We start from the raw sequence: 22,714 nt of genomic DNA, 5'->3' as shown, positions 1-22,714 counted from the left end.
CTATAGCTGTTATACATTGTCAGGACATTCTCATTGTATCTTATAAAAGTATCTGTATTAGAAATTAAAACAAATAACAACCTGGCCCTTTACCACAAGCCCTGGGCTGCATGGCCACATATGGAGACTATAAATATGTCACTCAGAGGTGCAGCGTAACAGTGTAGGGTAACAGTGTAGGTCCCTGCCAGTCTAAGTGTCTGAGTCATTTCCACCCACCCAAACTTGTTTTTCTCCCCATATTTCTTACAAACATGATTGGATCTCCCTGTATGAAAAAAAAATCCCCTCAGTTCTGCTTCCCTTTCCAGTGAGCCATGCCTGCCTTTCTCCTCCTCCTTTCTGCCTCATTCTCCTTTAGTGGTTTCAGCTCCTTCCTTCCCACCATCTCACTTGCACTTCTGACTCTGCTCTCTGAAATTCTCGATGGCCCCTGGTTTGCTCGCTTCTGTGGCATTTGCTCCGTCTCCATTTGACCTCTCTAGGATCTTGCCATTATCTCTCCTTGGTGTGCATAAAAGGGAATGCTTCTGGCTTGCCTGTTTTTCTGACTATGCATCCTCAGACTCTGGTGGTTTCTCAGCTTTAGTATTTCTTTTAGAAAAAGGCATTCCTCAAGATTCTGTTCTTGACTTCTGTCTGTTCCATCTCAGTGGGCATTGATTGTCATCCATCCCATGGTTTCCTTACTTCATCATGTTCATGGTCCCAGATCTGATACCTCTTCTAAACTCCAGAGGAGATTTAAATCTCTCACCAGACATGCCTCATGGGCACCTCTAACTGAATATTTCCCCATCCTGAAGAGATGACATGTGGACCTGAAGCCTCAGATTAATGTTCAGAAAGACCTTATTGATAGCAGGAGTAGGGAGGATTGATTGGAGTCGTTCAGTGCTTGGGAGAGAGAGATCAGTTAGGAGACTCGCAGAAGTCCAGGTAAGAGCCTGGGTGAGGACTTTGAGTGAAGGCCATGTTAGTGGGAATGGAGTAGAGGAGACAGGTGTGAGACATGGCAGAGACAATTACTTTGGGTAGATGTGGGGCAGGGGGAAGAGGGAAGGGTTTGAGGGTTTGCAATACCTGCCCTCTGCCCCTGCCGCTGGTGCTGCTTTTAGTGGGTGGCAGAGGTGGTTGCAATTGTAGGACATAGAAGAAGAGAAAGAGGAAGTATATTGATGGAAAGGCAACAGGTTCAGTTCAGGAGTTTGTGGAATTTGAGGTTCTTCTGTAACATTGAACATCCTCTGTATAATATTGGCCTGTTAGTCATCCCTTTTTGAGGGAGAATATATTCAGCTCTGGCCAAGTGCCTCTTGTGATTGTGTTTTTCCATTGACTCCCCCATCAAATGTGGTTTCCAGAGAGATTCTGAGTTGTACCATGCCCTGAGCAAGAAATGAGTGCCGCGGTCTCCTATAAAAAGTCTTGCCTTAAGTGGAGCTTAACGGAAGTCATTTCATGCTCCTTGTTTTCAGCTTGCCCCAGATGATGCCTGGCGTTGCCCACACTGTAAGCAGCTGCAGCAGGGGAGCATTACGTTAAGCCTCTGGACTCTGCCTGATGTGCTTATTATACATCTAAAGAGATTTCGACAGGTAGGTAAACCCTCTGTCATGGCGAGAAAAGCTGTGACCAAGTTTCTTACGCCCCTACCAGTGGACTGCATAGGGATTCTTTGGCTGTCCCTCTTTGGTCTGGTGGTCCTGTTCATGTTGTTACAGACACATCTGTCTCAGTGTTTTGGGACATGTTTTGTTCTTACCTAGAGCAAAATGTGAACATTCTGTGACCCTTTAAATTCTAAATATTTTAGTTCATCCTGCAGATATTTTACTGTATTCTTGAGGACTTGCTTTAGATTTATAAATGTGTTTTAGATTTACAAATGTTATGCTTTAAATTTTGCTAAGAGTACTTTGGGATTTAAAAAAACAAACATACAAATGTAGAGCTCCTTTCTGGGGGTGGGTAGAATTCTCTTTGTACCTAAAGTAATAATGGGTGTCATCCTGCTCCCCAGGAGCTGTCATGTAGTTGGGAAGATGAGTCATAAATGTATACAAAGAAAATCTGCTTTGAGTTGTATTACTCTTGAGTCAGTTTTTCCCAAGAAGGCTGTCTATTCCCTAAAGTTAGGATTGTCCTGGGCAGGCCCCATTGTAAGAGAGGTAAATAGGAGGTAAATGTTTAAGAAGTCTGAGGCCTGGCTTTTAGGTTTGTATCTGAAAGATTAGGATTGGGCATCTCCCAGGTGAGTTGGACGCAGGGCCATGTACACAGTGGCAGAGGGAGCGATGTGTGCAAGGAGATAGCATGTGCCAAAGACTGAGCAGGCCAGTTTGGCTAGACTTCTGGAGGGTGGGGAAGGTGTGAGTTAAGGTAGAAGGGCTGCTTAGGGACTGGCTGTCCAAGCAGAATCTTTTGGGCAGAGTGGGATTCTGGTAAAGGATTACAAGCAGAGAAGCAACATGACCAAATTTTTTATTTGAAGATACCATTCTGGTTGCTGTATGGAAAATGTGAGGCTGCACAAATGAAGCTAGGGAGATCTGAAGGGAGCCATGGCAACCATCCATGGGAGGATGCTGATGGCTTGTATGAAGCTGTGGCAGTAGATAAGACCCGAATAGATTGAGCAGATGTTTAGGACTTGCTGATGAAGTGGAGGTATCTGGGATGACACGCCCAGGATCCCTAAGGCTGGGCTTTCACTCAAAGGTTTGGGGGTCTGGCTCCTATAATGGTAGAGTATCCCAACTGCATGCATCCTTTGGGATCTGCAGGTAGAGAGCTGGTGAGGTTCAGAGCCCTGCTTTCAGCCTTCTCTGGCCCCTTCGACACACGCACACTAACTTCCTTTGCTTTCTGTTTTTTTCGAAGGCAGCATCACTTTTGACTTCTCTCTTGTCCCTCCCCTATAGCCAATTACCTCTTCAGTTCAGTTGTGCCTCTGCAGTGCTTCCTGAGTGTGCCCCCTTCTCCCCATTCTTGCTGCCAGTCTGCCACTTCAGATTTGTGATACTTTCCAGCTGGTTGCAGTTGCATTGTCTTCTACTTGATTTCTTAACCTAAGCTGCTCCTCCCTTAGTGTCATGCCCTGCACACTGCTTACACAGCCCTAATGACATCCCCTCTCTCAAGCCTCAGCGCTGGACTGCAAAGTAAGGTCCAGATTCTTTAGTCTGACCTTCATGACAGTCCAGGGCTCATCCTGCCTTTCTTTTATAAACATTTTCCTTCTTTTAATAGATTCACAGCTCTTGAGGTGGGTGTTTATCCATGCCTGGTTAATTTCTTAAAGCTTCCGCACACACAGGAAGCATTCAGAAGACAGTATTGAGCTGACGGATTTCAGAGGATTTCCCGGTGGCCTTAATGGAAAATACAGATTACCCAAGATTATCAGCTAAATAAATATATTAAGTCAGTTTAAGCATTAACATGCTTGTTGGAAGAGATGGAGAGGAAAGGAGTGCAGTGCTTATCCAGTGGCTACTCTGCCAGCAGTGTGCTTCATCTCTCACATACACTATTACTCCATTACTTTTTATGCCTCTGTGACAGAGGTATTAGGATGAACTGCCTGATACTGACGATTTTGTATGTCAAAAACCTAAAACTCCTCTATCAGATAAGGAGACTCAAAGAAGTTCATCACCCCTTACATGTAGGTCATTGCTTATTCTATTTTTAGTGCTCTTACAACCTGTTCCTCCAGATAGTTAAAGCTTTTAATGTGTTTCCCTATTTTGTATGTATCTTGGGAAACCTCAGATCGGTAACTAAAACCACTCTTGCTGATAGGGTCCACATTCCACACACAACTGATCTGCCATCCACTTGCATGAAAATATCATCAGAACTTGTTTTTCTTCTTGCAACAGGAAGGAGACAGGCGTATGAAACTTCAGAACATGGTCAAGTTCCCCTTGACTGGCCTGGACATGACACCTCATGTGGTTAAGAGAAGTCAGAGCAGCTGGAGCTTGCCATCCCATTGGTCTCCGTGGAGACGGCCCTATGGACTCGGGAGGGACCCTGAGGACTACGTCTATGACCTGTATGCTGTGTGCAATCATCATGGCACCATGCAAGGGGGGCACTACACAGGTCTGCAGTGCGAGGGGCCGGGTGTCTATGCTGACCCTTCCTTCACACATGTTTTGCTTGTGACAGGGTTACTTTTGCTTTAGAATCTCCCTTTCTCTTCTAGTAGGCACTGTGCCAACTTTGAGAGCAGTTCTCATCCTCAGGATCTCTGTCCACGAACAAAAAATGAAAATTCTTCCTTTTCTGGAGTTGGATCATCCAGTAGCTGTCTGAACTGACTGAGGAGGGGTGCATGCAGACAGCACTGTCTGGGCCATTGAGGGCTCACTTTGGTTACCTCCCCTGCACTCCACTCTTGAGGTTTCACTCTACCTCCTTGAAATTCCAGCTTCTCCCTTGAGTGATTATATGAACCAGTTTTATACTGTCTTTAAAGTGACTTCAAAGAGTTTTCTCTTTGTTTTAGGGCTAAATTTATTTTTCATTTTTAAAAGTTATTATATTCATTATCTAAAATTTGTAGACAAGAGAGAACAGTACCATCATCCTTAGGCTCATCACTCAAAAATGATTGATAACTTTTTAAAAAAAATTGTGATTAACAAACATACCAAAATTTACCATTTGAACCAGCTTTGAAGTGTGCAGTTCAGTGGCATTAAGTACGTTCATGTTGTTCTGAGGCCCTCACCACCATCCTTCTCCAGAACGTTTTTCTTCTTCCCAAACTGAAACATTAAACAGCAACTTCCTTTTCTCCTCTTCTCCCCAATCTCCTGGTCACCACTAGTCTTTCTGTCTCTACGAATCTGATTACACCTGGAATCTTCTATAAGTGGAACCATATAGTATCTGTCCTTTTGTGTCTGGCTTAGTTCACATAACATGTCTGTAAGATTCACCCATGTTCTAGCATGTGTCAGAATTCCTTTTTTTTTTTTTTTTTTTTTAAGGCTGAATAATATACCATTGTATGTAGGTAATGTATGTAGGTAACATTTCTTCTGGTGTTTTTTTAGAAGTTTTGGCCATTAATTTACACAGTCATGATTGTCCTGGTAGGTTCTATTTAGGTGAACATTCATGGAACATGTCCTACTTAGCTTGCCCTGGGCTGTCAGAGGCACATCAGAAACAAATAGGCCTCAACCTCTGTCTTCCAGGAGTGTACTAAAGTAGGGGACCAGATAATATGTAAGATCAGTAACGTGTAATACATTCTGTGGTGGAAATGTGCTTGGGCAGTAGAGCAAGGGCCTGTGGGAGCATGATCAGAGTGTATCGGAGGCACAGGAGAAGCCATGGGGATGGTAACCTGCTGTTTGCACTTTAGGACTGTATGGGCTGACAGGGAGATAGACAGTAAAAGTATCAGAATCAGAAGCGCAATGAAGTGCAAGTCCTCCATGCATTCCCTGTATCCCAGTCTTCATGCTTACCATTTAACAGAAGTATTTGGATGTTGGTGCTTAATTTTTATAAACACTGTTTTTCATGACCACAGAACATTCTGTTGGTGGAACTCTAGTTTTATATAGGTGTTCCCCATTGTTGAACATGTCTATTGTCTCTGGTGTTTAACTTTTTTTTTTTAAAGATTTTATTTATTCATTCATGAGAGACAGAAAGAGAGAGAGGGGGAGAGAGAGAGAGAGAGAGAGAGAGAGAGAGAGAGAGAGAGAGGCAGAGAACACAGGTAGAGGGAGAAGCAGGCTTCATGCAGGGAACTTGATGTGGGACTCGATCCCGGGTCTCCGGGATCATGCCCTGGGCTGAAGGCGGCGCTAAACCACTGAGCCACGTGGGCTACCCTGGTGTTTAACTTCAACTGTAACACTGATGCATATCTTTTAGTTTATATTCCAGTTTTGTATTTCCTTGAGACTGAGTCTCAGAGCTGGAATTACTGGCTTAAGGACATGTGTGAACCTCAGGGGAGCAGGCAGGTGTGGGGACTCTTTCTTGGACATTTATGTGTGTGGGGGAGTCCACAGAGCACTGCTGTTAATTTGGCAATCTATATGGGTGAGTGGCCAGGACTTGGATTTTTGCTTCCTTCAGACTCAGCGCATTTCACATAGGTACTTCCAGGGACTTCCTTTCTTCCTGAACTCAGTGCTTCACACAACAAGGTTCAGGGTGCCATTGACTCATAAAGGTCAGGGGAGGTGGAGGAGGTTGGGCTTCACCAGTTAGTATTTCAAATTCTGTGAGACACTTCTATTAGCAGCTAGCTCCAAAAACCCCCGCTCAGCAGGCTGAAGAAGCCTCTTGGGCTCCTGAACCCCTCCACCAGTGACTGCATACAGTAATCTTTAATTCTTGAAACCCTTTTAGTTCTTGCAGTACTTAGATGCTGTAGGCAACAGTTATTTGTGAGAGGAATTATACCAATTCCAAGTATTATCTCATAGTGGAATGGTTTGTTTTGCCTCTGCCTGCCCTGGAAGCACACTCAGGGAGAAAAATGAGAGAAGTTGAAGTCCATAGAAGACAAAGTTAAATGTTAATTAAACTTTTAGATACAGTTTACTTTGTATTTTGGTTTAAATTAAATTTAAAATCTGATAAGACTTTATGTCTTGTAGATTTTGTGTTTATATTTTATGGGGCCCACTTGTATAATAAATGTCATGTATCTGATTGGATATTTGCCTTTGTGGCATTACCAGTCATGTCTTTTCTTGGATACTGAGTCATAGAATTATATACTCTTAGACTCTTCAGATGGAAAGGATTTAGAGATTATTTAATTTCACTGGGTAGCAGGTATAGTAGCACCTTTGCCTGGGTAGTGTTCACCTAGCTTCAGCTTTGGTAAAGAATGTGTCTTCCTTTGATATTGTTTCTTGGGAAAATAATGCACTTTCTAGCAAGATAGTATTGAGAAAAATAGGACAGTACTGAATTCTAACCTGTCATGTTACTCTTTGTATAGCATGGACTTGGGAAAATGCCAGAAAACCTACAGGTACTTTGGAGATAGCACAGTTTGGAGATAGGAGCAAGGGCTAGAAGCTAGACACCTCATCCATGCTCTGTGACCTACAGCAGGTGACCTTATATGAACTTGGTGACTACACCGGTGATCTAGAAGTGCTTGGGCCTGCCATTCAGGACCTGTTATTCCCTAGGAAGAGCTAAGGCACTGTCTGCATTATTTCCCCTTTTCGATGCCTACGCCATACCACTGCTTTTCTGATATATAAAAGTGTAGGGTTTTAGTTTAGACAACATTTTAAATGCCTTCACTTGTTGAATTAAAGATGAGTTTTTAAGTTTTCATTTGGAATTTTATTTTGCACTAGCTCGGGCTGTTAATCACATGGTTACGTGTACGTCTAACTTGGGTTTTTTTTTTTAATCTTTTTTAGGATTTTATTTATTTACTCACGAGAGGCACAGAGAGAGAGAGAGAGAGGCAGAGACACAGGCAGAGGGAGAAGCAGGCTCCGTGCTGGGAACCTGACGTGGGACTCGATCCCAGGTCTCCAGGATCACACCCTGGGCCTAAGGCAGTGCTAAACCGCTGTGCCACCTGGGCTGCCGTATGGCTAACTTGTGTACGGATTCTAGTTCAAACTTCTATGATGAAGAGCCTGCCTTTTTTTTTTTTTTTTAATTTCCAATTTTTAATGAATCAGTACCTTTGTAAAAATATCATAACAGTGTCAGATTGCTATAAAAGTTTTTAAATGCTTATCTTAGTTTGGGTGCTTATCTTGCTGTGGACGAGGACAAGTCTGCGAACCACCATTTAAATAACACTTGTCTAGAAAACATTTGAGAAGCTAGTGCCAGGAAGAAAAGCAAGTAGAATTATTTTGTAAAAGCACTGTTAAACCATTAATGATTTACTGTGCTGCCTTAGTTGCCATGATGTGACTGAGAATAGACCACCCTGAAGAGGAATAGATTGATGCTAGTGCTGGGCTGCTCTGTCTCCTTCTTTTAGGCATGTCCCACTCCAGAATAGCAGCCACCTCACCAGCCGGGTCATTTATGTTTCACACCTGGCCTGACACCAATGACAAGTTGCTGTTTAATCAGCTGCCTCTATTGCTGCTTCTCTCCCCTTCTGGTCTTAGGGGTCCATAGCTGTACGTGATTTCCCTCCCCATTATCAAAAGATTCTTATTCTGTTCTTTTTGGGGACCTATCTGGTGTAGCCCTCCTTGCCTGGGTGCCTCTCAGAACCCTATATGCCCTGTCCCTGGGATGTTCAGCTAAATATTCTAGCACTCATTTATTCTTACTCCAATAAATGGGTATTTTTAGAAAGTGTGATAAGAATTGTATCCCTCTGGATCAAGCTTATCACACCCTTTGAAATATCCTTACAAGATCATGTGGTTTCCAGGAACACTGAGTTCTTGTCTGCTTTTGCTGGTACTTGAGTGGTCTTTCTTTCTCAGGGCTTAGAATTTGAACTGAAGAGAAACATGCATGCATTTATGAGCTCAAATGTTAGTTTGCCAGGGAACTTCCATGGATGCATTTTTTGTGCTACCCTTCAGGGAAGCAGGGTGGGGTAGTTGAAGTGTTAGCTCAGAGACCAGATACACCTGAATTGATCTGGGCCCTGCCCTTCACCAGCTGCTTGACTTTGGGGAAACTGGTTAATCTTTTTGAGCCTCTGTAAAATGGGAATAATAGTAGAGCAAATCTCATAGGATTAACTGAGAGGTTTGGCACATAATATATGCTAAACAAATAGTAACTGCTTTTAGTATTAGTATCATCATTTCTAGTTCTGTTTTCTATCTCTAATAAATGCTAAAATGTGACAACATACTTAAATCAGGGTTTCCCAGCCTCAGCACTCTTGACAGCTTGGCTGGATAATTCTTGCCATGGGGACTGTCCTGCACATTGTAGAATGTTTAGCAGCATCCTTGATTACCCACTCAATGCCAGTAGCACCTTACCCTCTAGTGTGACAGTCAAAGATGTCTCCATTCATTGCTAGATGTCCCTAGAGGGGCAAAATTGTCCCAGGTTGAGACCCACTGGTTTAAATAAATGAGTATATTGTGTTTTCTAAGATTAAATAGAATTTTGTCCATTTGGAATAGTTTAGAATTTCTCAAAAAATTTTGCCTGAGCATGATAGGCCATTTGTATTTTTTTTTTTTACCACTTTGTGCATTATTATGTACAACCTTAAAAAGCTCTTGAATTAATTATATAAGCCAAAGCACTGGTTTGGACAGAGTGGAGTGGCTGGTGCCCTGGTGCCCACCGTCCCTGGTCCTCATGACAGACTCTTTTTTGGCAGCGTACTGTAAGAACTCTGTGGATGGCCTCTGGTACTGCTTTGATGACAGTGATGTGCAACAGCTATCAGAAGATGAAGTTTGCACACAGACAGCATACATCCTTTTCTACCAGAGGCGGACAGCTATTCCATCATGGTCAGCCAATAGCTCAGTGGCAGGTAAGGCCAACTTCTTCTTTGGCAGTTTTTTCTAGAACAGAAGATTATAATTAATGGTCCAGAGAAATTCTCCACAAGGTCTCATTACTCTTTTGGGTTGATCAGATAAATTCTCATATTTGCATTTAATCTAGAAACCAAAGTGATTGCAGTCAAGGAAATAGGAGTGGAATCCACAAACCAGCAGAGTTCCCATGGAAGCTGGTAGAGCCTGTCTCAAAATGAGGTTGCCATGTTTGCTTGTGGAATGAGTGAATGAAAAAAAGCAGTATAGCATGCTATTCTAAAAGCAAGAAGCAATGAAACTTGGCTTTGCCATGTTTTGGTTGGATCATCTGGGAGCACAGCCCATCCAAGCCACATATTTAATCATCTGTAATGTTGGAGTACTAATAATACCTGCCTTATGGGGTCATTCTGTGCATCAGATTAGGTCAGTGTATGTTAGAGCCTTTTAGAAAAGGTATGGCACCATTAGAAATGTTTTTTTTTCCCCCTGTGAAGTCGGACTGTTTTGTTACAAGGGTTGAAGGCTATAGTCCTATTAGATGGGCTGGGTAGCTGGATGGGGTCTAGTCTTGATGTAGCCACAGACAGTCCAGACAAGGCGATGCATGCTTCTTAATGCAGAATTTAAGAGACTGTGGCTGAGGACAGGGATATGGTAATGTGGGATCACATTAGAGAGTATTTACCCTGGATCCCCTAGAAGCTTGCGAGGAGTGGGTTTGAAGCTACTGAAAAGGAAGCACTGCTGAAGCAGAGTGACCCCCTGCTGGAGTCAAGCCCCACTCAGTATACCTGCCTTTCTATAGCCACTCACTCCGTTAAGAGAGCGAAGCACTCCAGTGCTCTGTGCTTTCCCCCAGTGCTTTCCAGAGCCTGAGATAGCTTGGAAACTACACCCTCTTGAGGTCTACTTGAGTCGTGTTCTCCATTTCAAGAGCATTTTCTGTTGCTCCAGAATATATTTCAGGGCATCCCTGGAATGGACTTACAGGTTGGCAGATAGCCTGGGTGTGTGCATGTATTTTGTATATTAATATTGTGAAAATGACTTAATGATTCCACAAAGCAGTGAGACTAAGAAGATAACGGAGCACTGCTGCTTTTGTTTGCTCTGTGTCAGAATTTTTCCTCTGTGTGCTTAGAGCAGTGCCCGGCAGTAGGTGCTTAATAAATATTTGTACAACTAGTATGAATGATTCTGTTGTCATCACTTTAAGACTTGCACTTTGCATTATGAAGTGTCCATGCCTATACTTGGATTTTGTTACTATAAACATGTGTGAGAGTCTGCCCTCCTCATCTGAATGGGATATTCAAGCAGGCACAGTGTGGGGTCTAGGAGTTATACTGACATTGGCCACCTCCCAGCTTGGTAGCAGCACTTTCCTGAGGATGTGTGCCAAGCAGCTGGCCCAGGATTCTGGCCTGACCTCAGTGCCCGCTTCCTTTTCCTACAGGCTCCACGAGTTCCTCCTTGTGTGAACATTGGGTGAGCCGGCTCCCGGGGAGCAAGCAAGCCAGTGTGACCTCCGCAGCTTCCTCCAGACGCACCTCCTTGGCCTCATTGTCTGAGTCGGTGGAGATGGCCGGGGAGAGGAGTGAAGATGATGGTGGGTATGGGTTTTGTAACGCATTTCCAAAATGGTGTCTCACAGACATGGCACAGGGTCCCTCGTACTTAGAAACTAAGCCCCAAGAAGACTGCGGGAGAAGGTAAAAGAGCTGCGTAGCTGTGCATTACAATCATAAGTGCCATTTTCTATAAACGGGGTTATTCGCTTTTCCTCTGTGACCTCTAGGAAGACTTTCTCCTACTTCATTATTTTCCATTTCTAAGGTCTAGTTTGGAAGCTGGGGCTTTAACTCTGTGCAAAAATGTGTATACGTTTCTTTGAAAGTGCTTTTCAGAGTCACTAAAATCTGTAAGGGGACTCTGCAAGGTGGTGATTTGCTCAGGGCCACCTGGCAAGGAGGAGTCACTGTGTTGGCTCCACTCTGCTTTGGGGCTTCCTGACTCATCTCCCCTTTCCACCGTGGTTTCCTTTAGAGGAATTTGTATCGTGTTCTTTTGAGTACAGAAGCACCTAGAACAAAAACTCTTGCCTCTGCATAAAGATAGTTTTTAAGAAATCTGAAGATTGTCACGTGGCAAAACTTGGGAAATATGGTACAAATAGAACTGTGTTTTTATTGTGTTTTTTACCTTTCCTTACCACATGAGTAATAGCAGCAGAACCCACGGTTCTGACAGGAACCCCAGGTGGTGCTGGAAGGATCAGGCAGTCCAGGCAGTGAGGCAGGGAGTAGGTGAGAGTGAGCTCAGCTTCTCTAACGAGGACGGTGACTCATCTCCCAACAAGTCTCCTTCTGCAGCTAACATGTCAGTTGCTGTAATCTGCGTCTGGTGACCGTTGATTGTAAGAACTCGAAGTGGAGGGAAACAGCAGGAGCCTGGAAGGGGCCGCCTGGCCCTGGAGGTCTGTGTCCTTGCAGCTCCACGCCTGCTCTCGCTTCTGGCTTGTTGCCTCTGCATTTGTAAGTTAACAAGAGTATTTAGCTGGAATTGCTAAGTTCCTGGCATTTTATGGAAAACTGGCCAGTGAATCTTTGCTTGTTTAAGTAGAGGTTTTTCTCAATGCAGCCTTTAAATTTAGAATTCACTGTTGTGTTAACAGTAAGCTGGTTTGCCCTCGGTCTGTTTTTAGACAGAGTAGTTGGTGAAATCAGGATCCTCTTAAGCATCATCATCACAGTGGTACTGGGTGATGCCCACAGAATAGAGTCTGTCTCTGAGGATCTTATCTGGACAGTTTTATAAATACCACAGCTACAGGGCCAAGTACGTATGGAATTGAATTTAGAATATTTTCTTTGGAAGGAAGTTTTAAGCTACTCAAAATAGAAGTATGTAGTTCTAATTATGAACTTTTTCTTCAGAAGTTTGAAATCACTCAGGATAAGAGTGTATCATCTCTGGTTCTTTCCACCAGTCTGCTGTTATAGTCAGTAATTACAGGCCAACCTGCATGTGGCATTGAGTCAAGGACAAGAGTTTGTGGTTCTGGTATTAACTCTGCCTCTGATTTTGTGTAATCTCGAGCCCACAACTTGACTTCCGTGGGCCCTGCTGGTTCTTAGTTGAAGAAGCCAGATCAGTAGCTCACATTTACTGAGCGTCTGTGAAGTGCCAGGTGGGCACAGGACTTTTAGGACTTTATTTAGTTCTTAGAGCAGCCCTGTAAATTAGAGCAAGGGTCAGCAAATGACAGCCTATGGGCCAAATTTGGCCCCCACCTTTATTTGTAAATAAGGTTTTATTAGAACACAACCACATACACCCATTTGTGTATGTGTCTTCTGTGGTGCCATTTCATGCTGCAGTGACAGAGTTGAGTGGTTGGTCCACGAAGCCTAGAGTATTAACTGTCTGGGCCCTTAAGTCTCTCGATCCCTGATGTACAGCAAGAAGGTAAAGGGACCGTTTGCCAATCCCTGAGTTAGAATGTCCCTATTTTATAGATAGGGGAACTGGGTTCAGAAAAGTTGAAGTCATGTGGCTGCTCCTTGACTCCAGATGTGCTGGCTCTGAAGATCACGCTCCTGTCATTCCAGGCTTGCCTTCCTCCCTTCTTCAGTTATCTTAAGGTGTTGCTGGGACATGTTTTCAGTTTAACTTAATGCTATTTTCTCTGCTACATTCAGGAGGTTTCTCCACTCGGCCATTCGTGAGAAGTGTCCAGCGTCAGAGCTTGTCATCCAGATCTTCTGTCACCAGCCCTTTGGCCGTTAATGACAATTGCATTAGACCTTCTTGGTCCCTGTCCGCTAAGCTGCAGATGCGCTCCAATTCTCCCTCCCGGTTCTCAGGGGACTCTCCGATCCACACCTCTGCCTCCACCTTGGAGAAGATTGGGGAGGCAGTGGATGACAAAGTCTCCATCTCCTGCTTTGGCAGCTTGCGGAACCTTTCCAGCAGTTACCAGGAACCAAGTGATAGTCACAGCCGACGTGAGCACAAGGCTGTGGGTCGGGCCCCTCTGGCTGTCATGGAAGGTGTGTTCAGAGATGAATCAGACACCCGCAAATTGAACTCCAGTGTTGTAGACACACAGAGCAAAAACTCAGCACAAGGGGATCGTGTGCCCCCCATCTCCGATCCATTTGATAACAATAACCAGATTGCTTATGTGGATCAGAGCGATTCTGTAGACAGCTCTCCAGTCAAAGAGGTGAAACCCACAAACCACCCGGGCTCCCTCACAAAGAAACCAGACAGCACAGCCAAGAGATCCCCCAGTTCCAAAGGCGCTTCTGAACCAGATAGAAGCTTGCGGAAGGGGAGACCAGTCTTGGCAAGCCAGGAATCATCTCTTTCAAGTACATCCCCTTCTTCTCCTGTTCCTGTAAAAGTTTCTGTAAAGCCCTCCCGCTCCCGAAGCAAAGCAGATTCTTCTTCCAGGGCCAGTGGACGGCATTCCTCCCCTGCCCCTGGCCAGTCCAGAAAGGAGTCCTCCCCCAAACCCCAGGACTCCGTGTCATCTCCTTCGCCCCAACGGCAAAAGTCCTCTTCCTCCCTCACCTACACCGCTTCCTCTACATCTGCCAAAAAAGCTTCGGGCCCTGCTGCAAGGGGCCCCTTCCCTCCTGGGAAGAGCAGGACTTCAGACCGGAGCTTGAGTAGAGAGGGCTCCAGGCAAAGCCTTGCTTCGGATAGAGCCAGCGTTACCTCCAGCTCTAAACCCAACTCCCCCCGGGTGAGCCAGGCCAGGGCAGGGGAGGGCCGCGGGGATGGAAAGCATGTCAGGAGCTCCTCCATGGCCAGCCTGCGTTCCCCCAGCACGAGCATGAAGGCTGGTCTCAAGAGGGACAGCAAGTCGGAGGACAAGGGGCTGTCTTTCTTCAAGTCAGCCTTGAGACAGAAGGAAACCCGGCGGTCAACTGACCTTGGCAAAACAACCTTGCTCTCCAAGAAGGTTGCTGGGAGCTCTGTCAAGCTGGCTGGTAAGAGTGGCATGGACGACAAGGCAGAGAAAGGCTACCAGTCTCCAGGTGCCCAGCAGCCAAATGCAAGTACAGTTGGAAAAGAGCAGTTTGTCTCTAAGGACCCTGCTTCTGCTAAACATTCCCTGCTGTCTGCTCGTAAATCCAAGTCTTCCCAGCTAGATTCTGGAGTGCCCTCGTCTCCTGGTGGCAGGCAGTCTGCTGAGAAATCCTCAAAAAAGTTATCTTCTAGCATGCAAACCTCTGCACGGCCTTCTCAAAAACCTCAGTGATGTTTCTGCAATCCAAGTGTTTTATCTGTAAAGATGTTTATTTATTTAGAACCCTTTCCCTCCCACCAAAGCCCTCTATGCTTTTGTTTTGTATGTTTTGGGTCACGTGCCTGGTGTGTGTGTGTGCGCGTGCGCGAGTGTATGTGTGTGTAGAATTCAACTGCAGATTGTTAAAAGCGTCGCCTTATTCTGCCATTGAACCAAATAACAGCCATAGGCAAAGCATTGATACAAGCTAACTGGAATAATGTAGATGAGACCCTGGGCGGTCCCTTTAGCAATTGTACATACTTTCTAGAGAACTCTAATGACTTTTGTTGGACACTAGGGTTTGGAAATCTGTGAACCAGTTAAGCTGTCATTAGTGTGTACTGTAGAAGGATTGGGTTATTTGACTTGGGTTTCATCTGAGCAGGATTTGTCCTCACAGCTGATTGTCGTGTGGCACCAGGAGCTCTAAAAACTGTGACACTAACAGTGAAACCAACAAACCGAGAGAAGACTTTGCTTTCTGCACTTTGGCCCCATCTACCAGTCTCTGTAAAGGGCAATATTTTAACACTAATGTTTCTCAGGTATATACTCAGCTAGTCTACAGTGGATGCGCATCAGTAAAAGGGTTAATGAAGGAGGTGGCCTGTGGGGTGACTGTCATTTCTCTGACTGCCACAGATAGAAATTTCTAGAGGTAGGAAAGAAGTCTTTCATACCTTCATGTCTGCACAGATGTATGTATCATAAGCTGTCTTGATTCTTAGGATATGTCCTAAGAGGTGGTACATTTGGACAGCCAGAGAGCCAGTCACTAGTTCATTTTGTTTTTCTTCTAAATTTGCTACGCTAAGGCCTTTGAAATGCAGTAGAGCAGTTAACACATTTGAAAGATTCCTGGAAAAAAATGGATTCTGAATTGGATGCATGAATCTGTACCATTTTCCTTCTCTGGTGTTGCCTTTTTCTGTGTTAGAAGCTAAAGCTCCATGCTGCCTTGCGTGCACATGCCTGTGTTTCTTGTAACTTGGAGAAGAAAGAAGTTGCCTAATGCCAAAAGTCAGTTAGTTGATGGCGTGTTGAAGCAATGTGTGACACAGTATTACGTGTGCACTTCTGATCCTGCCTGCCTGTCAAAGTTGTAGATTGCTTTTCAGTAAGTCATTTTTTTCTTTGTGCTTAAGATTTCATCTCTTAACCAGAACTCAAAAGTAGGAGTGGGGCATGTTCCATCTGGCATTGTCAGTGCAAATTACATTTCATGTTTAGAAAACAAGGGAACCTCACAGAATCTCACAGATAAGCAAGATATGTAGTTTTTCAAGCTTTCTGGAGGTATCCTGGCTATTTATAGCCTTTTTTCCCCCATTTTTATATTTTTTTAAAATGTCGAGAGTCATGGTCCTGATTCTCTTTGAATTGCATTTGTCACTTTGCCATGAAGTATAGCATGCTAAGTTTATATGCTTTTAAATATTAACTTTTTAAAAAAAATTAAAGCCTTCCAATTCTTCCTGAACTCTTGGTGCACAGATCCATTTATAACCTTCCTTTTCAGTATTGCTCTGTGTGAAGTAGTTAGAACACATGCATATGAATAGTTATGAATTCTGCACTGCCTTCCCCCCCCCCCCCCCCAGTACCTCTTGGGAAGTATTTCCCATAGGTTTCTAACTTTATTTTGCTGCTATTTTGAGCATTAGCAGGTAACTTGCGAGTCTGGAGGCCATTTATGTTGAGGATAGCTAGAATTTTAGACCCTTGCAATATTTAAGACTTAGCTCCTCAGCTTTGTGAAAGCTACCATAGTGCTCCATGAAGTTCATTGAACGTGAGCCTGTTGCCCTGTGCACTTGGTCCTATACTCACCCCTTCACTCGGTGTCCCTGTTTCACTGCACAGGCGTCTGGTTTCCCAAAGCAGCATTCCTCTCCTCTGCTGTAGTGTGACTGTGTAAGACCGGTTGCCATCAGTGTTGTTCCTGCCTCTGCGGGCACACTGACAGCCCCATCAGTGTTTGGCCACTGCTAGTTTTTCAGTGTCACATTTATTTCCTGGAAAGGATACACCAAGTATGGGATCGTCAGTACCAGGAATTGAATGTCTGATTGGAGCTTCTTGTCTTTCTTTGAAATAAGTGAATATCCTGTGAAATCTATCTGAAGCTCTGCAATAGCCTTGGAATTGAGTTTGACTACAAAAAGGATTTTAATAACACCTTTCTCTAGGGCTACTATCAGTTAAGCATTAGTAGAATGTAGTTTAATTTTCATAGTGGCAAATATTTTTATTCTCGAGTCCTCCAGGAATGGATTTTCCATTATATCTAGTGTTTTAAGCAAAAAACAATTCTCCAAATGTCTTTAATTTTCCATGGGATCTAGAAATAAAATTTAAGCATCTGTAAACTATATATCTATGGAGTTTAGTCCCCTTTTTTGGATATAAAAAAAAATCAGGAAGTGTGGCATTGTCTAGGCATCTTTAAGCTGTTTCATTTCTGGGCTTGGTAAATAATGAAAATCACATCCCTAGCTACAGGTACAACCTTTAAGCCACAGAAAAGGATATTTGCCCAAAAGTTTGGAGATGCTCTTTGAGGTGTGGAAGATCTTATTGGAAAATTATTACTTGGTTCAATTCAGTTGTTTGGTAGGCAAGTTAGTTGTTTGGTAGGGACTTGGTGTTTGCTTTGTTTTTTATTTTCCCAGTGATGTTTGGCACATTGAGCATATCTATGCTTTGAGGTTAAAAATTATCTGCTGAGGATGGTGGGCCTGGGTTTCTGGTTGACAACTAGGTGGGTCTGAGTAGAGCAGTCATTTCCTGGTAGGCACAGAATAATCCCTGACAGTAGTGTTGTTCTGTAATGTTTTTTTGCTTTTAAAAAGCTTTTTATTTTTGATTTCTTTTCCTGTGAACATCCAGTGCACTGAGACCATGTCATTCCTTCAGACAGCCCTGCACCTTGCCTCTGTAATCCCTTATATAATGTGGAAGCACAAAGAAACCGTTAAGCTCACTTCATCTCAAGATCACCTCCCAGCCCTTAGGGTTTCCCATCCTAAAAGCAGCCTAACTGAAATGAATACCTTGCTGGACCAATAGAAACGGACGTGGGAATATTTGTGGTCTGGTAAAATATTGTAATTTGATATGAGGCTGCCCTCAACCCTTGTAATCATTCTTCATTCATTCATTCATTCATTCATTCATTCTGCAAACGTTCGTTGAGGGCCTGCTTTGCTCGTAAAGGCGAGCAGAAAGTGTCAGGAATTTGCTGTAGTCGAGGAGCCCTGGGAGCGCAGCTGATGAGCCAAGGGATGCCTGTGATACCCCAAATGGAGTGACGGTCCCCGACCCCCGAACAAAGAGAGCAAGTGGATTCTGGTGAACCGGCCAAGGCCTGTGGTCCTCTTGAGCAAGTCTCTCCTGTTCCGGAAACCAAAAGTGCCCTTCTTCATCTTTGGAGACATTTTACTCTTACATCTACTTTTTTCAGACTGAGCTGTCTCTGCTACTTAGGGGTTGAAAATCCATTACAAAGTCACTTTCCATTAGAATTTGGTCATCCATGTTTGTATGAAACAGATATGGGGATGCGGGGGTGGGGGACAAATTGCCATCTCTCTAAAGAAACTATCATGGAAAAAACTAGGGACAGTATGTAAAGGAAGCAACAATGGCAGCCTTGAGGAAAAATGGAACAGAGAAGAGCTGTGAACAGAGCTCACTTATTTCAAATAAATGTGTTTTTAAAAATAGATTGACATGTTACATTTCATTCTGACAAATTACCCAACAGCTAAAGTTGTTTCCTACATAGGTTATCAGAATTATTGAATGTCAAGATAATTAGTGTTTCTGGGTTGGATTTTTGAGATAGTTACAGAAATCATAAGCACAGTTTCAATAAAACATATTCTGTGAGGTGTGTTGAACTTGTATTATTTGGAAGTAAGAAGAGCAAAATTTGCTGACAAATCAGTGCCTATATCATAAACATAAAGTAGCTGTTACTGTGCAGGCTGGTCATCTTTACTTTCATAAAGGGTACATTATTGTTAAACTTCACTACATTTTTGGGAGGGAAATCCTATGCTTTCTTTAAATGAACAGTATTTCACACTGCCTTTTAATCAACTTTCATAGTGTTTGTTTTGCAGCCGCAATTTGAGCATGACCAGTCATTTTTTTCCCCCAAGTAATGAAAACAATTTTGCATGGCCTCCGTCTAACCCAGAAAGCATGTTCTTACGACCTATGCAAACAACTAATAAAAAATACGCTAAATGTAAATTTTTAAAAAGGCAATTCTTGGATTATGGAGCTCTATTTTTGAATTTGTAATTTTTTACATGTGGCTTAATCATCAGTACCGAAAAGCATGAATGTGTTTTCTTGTTTTGCTTTGCACATGTTTCTCTTTGCTGATTTTTTTTTGATTGTTGGCAAGATTGTATGTAAAATAAGTATTTTGCAAGCAGGAGTGGAATTGGATATGTTGAACACACACGGGTTTATATACTGTATTTAGCCTGAAGACTTTCCTAAAGTATTTTGTTCTAAAAATAACCTGCCATTTTTTATAGATTTTAATTCTTTATATCTTCTAGGGTTCTATCGTGGTCACAAGAAGAGAATGTGGCTTCTAATAGTGCTAACAATTTTAAAATGCTTTTGTAGAGACTTAAAGGTGTTTTGGAAAGCTTTGGAGCTTCCCAATCACTGGTCACAATTAAGACTAAGCTCATGGAATTTATGGTAGCATTCTACAGTGGATTAGGTTATAGATCTATTTCACATGCATTTAAAACTGGTATTTCCCAATTTTGGAGGGAAAGGAGATCCACTGCAGGCTTAAGAGGCTTTTTCAAGTCTCATACGCATACTCTCCGCAGGATTCTGTTAGGCCTCTTCTGAATGACTTGTCTGAGATTCTGATACTCAGCATTCACTAGAATCATCTAGAGAACTTTTAAAAATGCCTGGGTCCCACTCCCAAGCTTTTGATCTAATTAGTGTAGGGGCAGGTCCCAGGAATTGCCATATATTTTAAAGCTCTTGGGGGTTTCTAATTTCAGTCAATTGAGAGCCACTGTGCTACACTGTCCCTATGGTGAGAATCACTGCCATGTGAAGCACTCAGGAGTGACTCAGACTCCTGTTTCATTGGAGAGGAAGTAAAAGATTGAGAACTACTGATACTAATATTCTGTTTGAAGTAAGGGAGCCTTTCTGATTTGAGGCCCTATTTGGGTGCTTGGAGCGCTTGCCAGTCTTGTGGGATCTGGTGCTCTTCAGTTTGCTGGAGCCGTCAAGAGTCCCCTGTCGGGTGTGCGTCCTTCCCAGAGCCTTTTCTCTGGCTACCACCACAGGGCCAGACCCACAGGGGAGTTGGGAAGTCACTCTGAGTTAGAAAATGCTGAAGTAAAACCTTCATGGCCTTGGAAAACCTGTTCCTGATTTTGATAGAATGTCTCCATAGTAATTACAATAGCAAACTCGAGGCTGCCACCTAATTTCCTAGTTAGCTCATTCTCTACTTATCCACAGAGTCGTTTTAGGAGTTGACTTTTAGTTTAAAAACAAATGTGAAGCATTTTATTTGGGAGTCTGTTTTGGTAACCCTCTGTGTTTTTTCAAGTAATTAAAAAAATAATATCCAAAAATTTGGCAGTGTATGTTACCTATGGAGGCAAATGAAATTTAATTTTAATCTGTGGTGAGCTGAATGCACTTAAAACATCTTCAAAGTAGTCTGCTGTGCTTCTCAGGTGGTTTCATCCTGTTGAGCATTATGCTGCCTACAAAAAAAAAAAAAAAAGAAAGAAAGAAAGAAACAATTTACCTGGTATTTTCAACATTTCAAGGAATGAAATCTAAGTAAAAATCCAAGTTGGAAATCCTCCTTGAAGCAGAGTGACCTGTTGTGAAAATGAGGTGTGAAGTTGCCTAGGTGCTATTCTAAGTGTCACAGTATAGTACCAAATGGGAAGGCAGTTCCTATGTTTTCTGAAGCTCACATTATCTTTGTAGGCCTTTCAAACATGTATTTGTGTTCCCTATCAGTTTGCTCACCAATTGTGCCTCTCACCACTGGTTAAAATCAAATTCAAGCCCCATTATAGTTTCTTTAGCAAACTCTTTAGTTTTACACTGGAATTTCTGTAGTTGTCTTAAAAGCTGCATGTCCTGTCACTGTACACAAAATGCTTTGATATTGTTCATGCACCATTCATAGTGATTTCTGTATAATTTTCTTCTTTAGTTGTACAGTAGTATGGAACGCAGATATCTTTCCTTGAGGCTGGAAGAAAAGTGTATCATACATTTTAAATTATTTTAGAACAAGTGCATGAGATATGTCACTGATTTCTGTTATTTATTTGTATTATTATTCAAGGTGTATGCACTTTTAAGAAGCAAAATTTATATTTTTATGTTTAAAACGTTTTATTTCTGGAACAGCAGTTGATTATATAGTATACAGTTGGAATTAAGAGAAAAGTGGAAAATGTAACAAAATATAATAAATTTATTACATGATGCCCTCTTTAAGCCATATTCCTCTTTCTCCCCTTGCCAACCTGTATCTTTTTGGTGTTGACTAGCCTTGGAAATTAAGCAGAAATTATCTTTGTACCACACTTATCTCTACAAAATGCTTTAAAGCCATAGTGTTAAGTGAAAAAAAAACGAGTTACAGAAGAATATAGACAGATTTTAAAATTTTAAAGATATCACAATACAACTATGCTTTAGTTTTCACAATCAGGGATTATTATTCCCACTTTCTCCAAGCGGTAATGTGTCCTAGGCCATGGGGCTGGGCAGGAACTCACAGTCTGGCTTAGCCATTCTTTTCTGGGCTCTCTCTTGCCCCCAGATAACCTCTTTTTTAACCTCCGTGTTCTGATAAAAATTTTTCTGGCAGTCTTACTTCCCCTCAGGACAGGACTCCCTGTTGAAGATGTCACATTACTTATGACCACTTGGGGGCACCAAAGATGGCCATCAAATGTAGCTTAAAAGTCTAATTGCGTTCTTCACCTCTCTGTTGAAATGCTTGTTCTGTTGAAATGCTTGTTCGTTATGAGTTGAGTGCATTTTCAGTGAGCAAGGGTTTCAGTTTAGATAAGTACCACCAAGCCATCATTTTTCCTGGAATCTTAAATATAGGTCATAGAGAAGAGCTTGTTTTCTAAAGCACAGCATGATGGTTTAGGGTTGGGGCAGGGAAACAGTTCCTAACCAAGGGCAGATATGAGCCATATGCCCTAAAACCAAGGTAGAGCACTTAAAACCTTTCTCATTTTAAGTAGTGAAATTTTGCTTTAGAATCCATAAAGAGTTGAACCATGTAGTACACCAATTACTCAAGAGGCTTCATTATGCCTAAAAGTACATGTCATAAAGTACACACATTTAATACACATATTTAAGGGTCATTTTGTCTGTCTCCATAGAAATTGGAAGATTATTTTCAAATATCTAAATGAACAGTATCTCCCCCTGTACACTTTCCATCCTCTGTCAGTCTTCCTGGAGAAAGCAAAGGCATGATAAAGCCACTGGCCCTGGACCACATGTTCCTGTGTGCCCAGGGAGTGATTCTAGGCCACTAGCTCTGCAGGATGGGGCTTAGGCCTGTTCCCCACCCTCAGTGTCCCCTTTCTCTTTCTGAGGCGTACTCCTGCGTTCTCCCCAGTAGTGGTTTTGGTTTTCTTTTTTGCAGCCCTCTTCTGGTCTCAGGCATCTCTGCACAGGTCATCGCATCTAGCAGAACTCCCCTCTCTAGGTGGGTTGGGTCTACTTCACCTAGAACCCTCTGGAATTCAATCTTGATTTGGTCTGGTCTTAGCCATGTTTCTCATTCCCTACATAGAGAAACAACAGGGGCTCTCTCCCAAAGCGATAGGTTTTTGCATCATGCCATATAGCCTGATGG

General features: G+C 42.9%; 1 protein-coding gene across 1 annotated transcript in view; it reads left to right on the top strand.

The window, feature by feature from the left end:
- The window catches only part of USP31 (ubiquitin specific peptidase 31), a 67,042-nt gene extending 48,515 nt beyond the window's left edge, over positions 1-18,527 (top strand). The window contains exons 12-16 of the mRNA XM_055340079.1: positions 1,479-1,598; positions 3,888-4,113; positions 9,332-9,490; positions 10,957-11,109; positions 13,202-18,527. Of these exons, the coding sequence (XP_055196054.1) occupies positions 1,479-1,598; positions 3,888-4,113; positions 9,332-9,490; positions 10,957-11,109; positions 13,202-14,772 (2,229 nt within the window). The 3' untranslated portion in view covers positions 14,773-18,527. The remainder of the gene's footprint in view (positions 1-1,478; positions 1,599-3,887; positions 4,114-9,331; positions 9,491-10,956; positions 11,110-13,201) is intronic.
- The last annotated feature ends 4,187 nt before the right edge of the window (positions 18,528-22,714 follow it).

This window comes from Nyctereutes procyonoides, unplaced genomic scaffold (genome assembly GCF_905146905.1).
Source record: "Nyctereutes procyonoides isolate TBG_1078 unplaced genomic scaffold, NYPRO_anot_genome, whole genome shotgun sequence".
In the NCBI taxonomy this organism is placed as follows: Eukaryota; Metazoa; Chordata; class Mammalia; order Carnivora; family Canidae; genus Nyctereutes; species Nyctereutes procyonoides.
The sequence above is the reverse complement of the archived record's forward strand: the minus strand, read 5'-3'. Positions and strand labels throughout refer to the sequence as shown.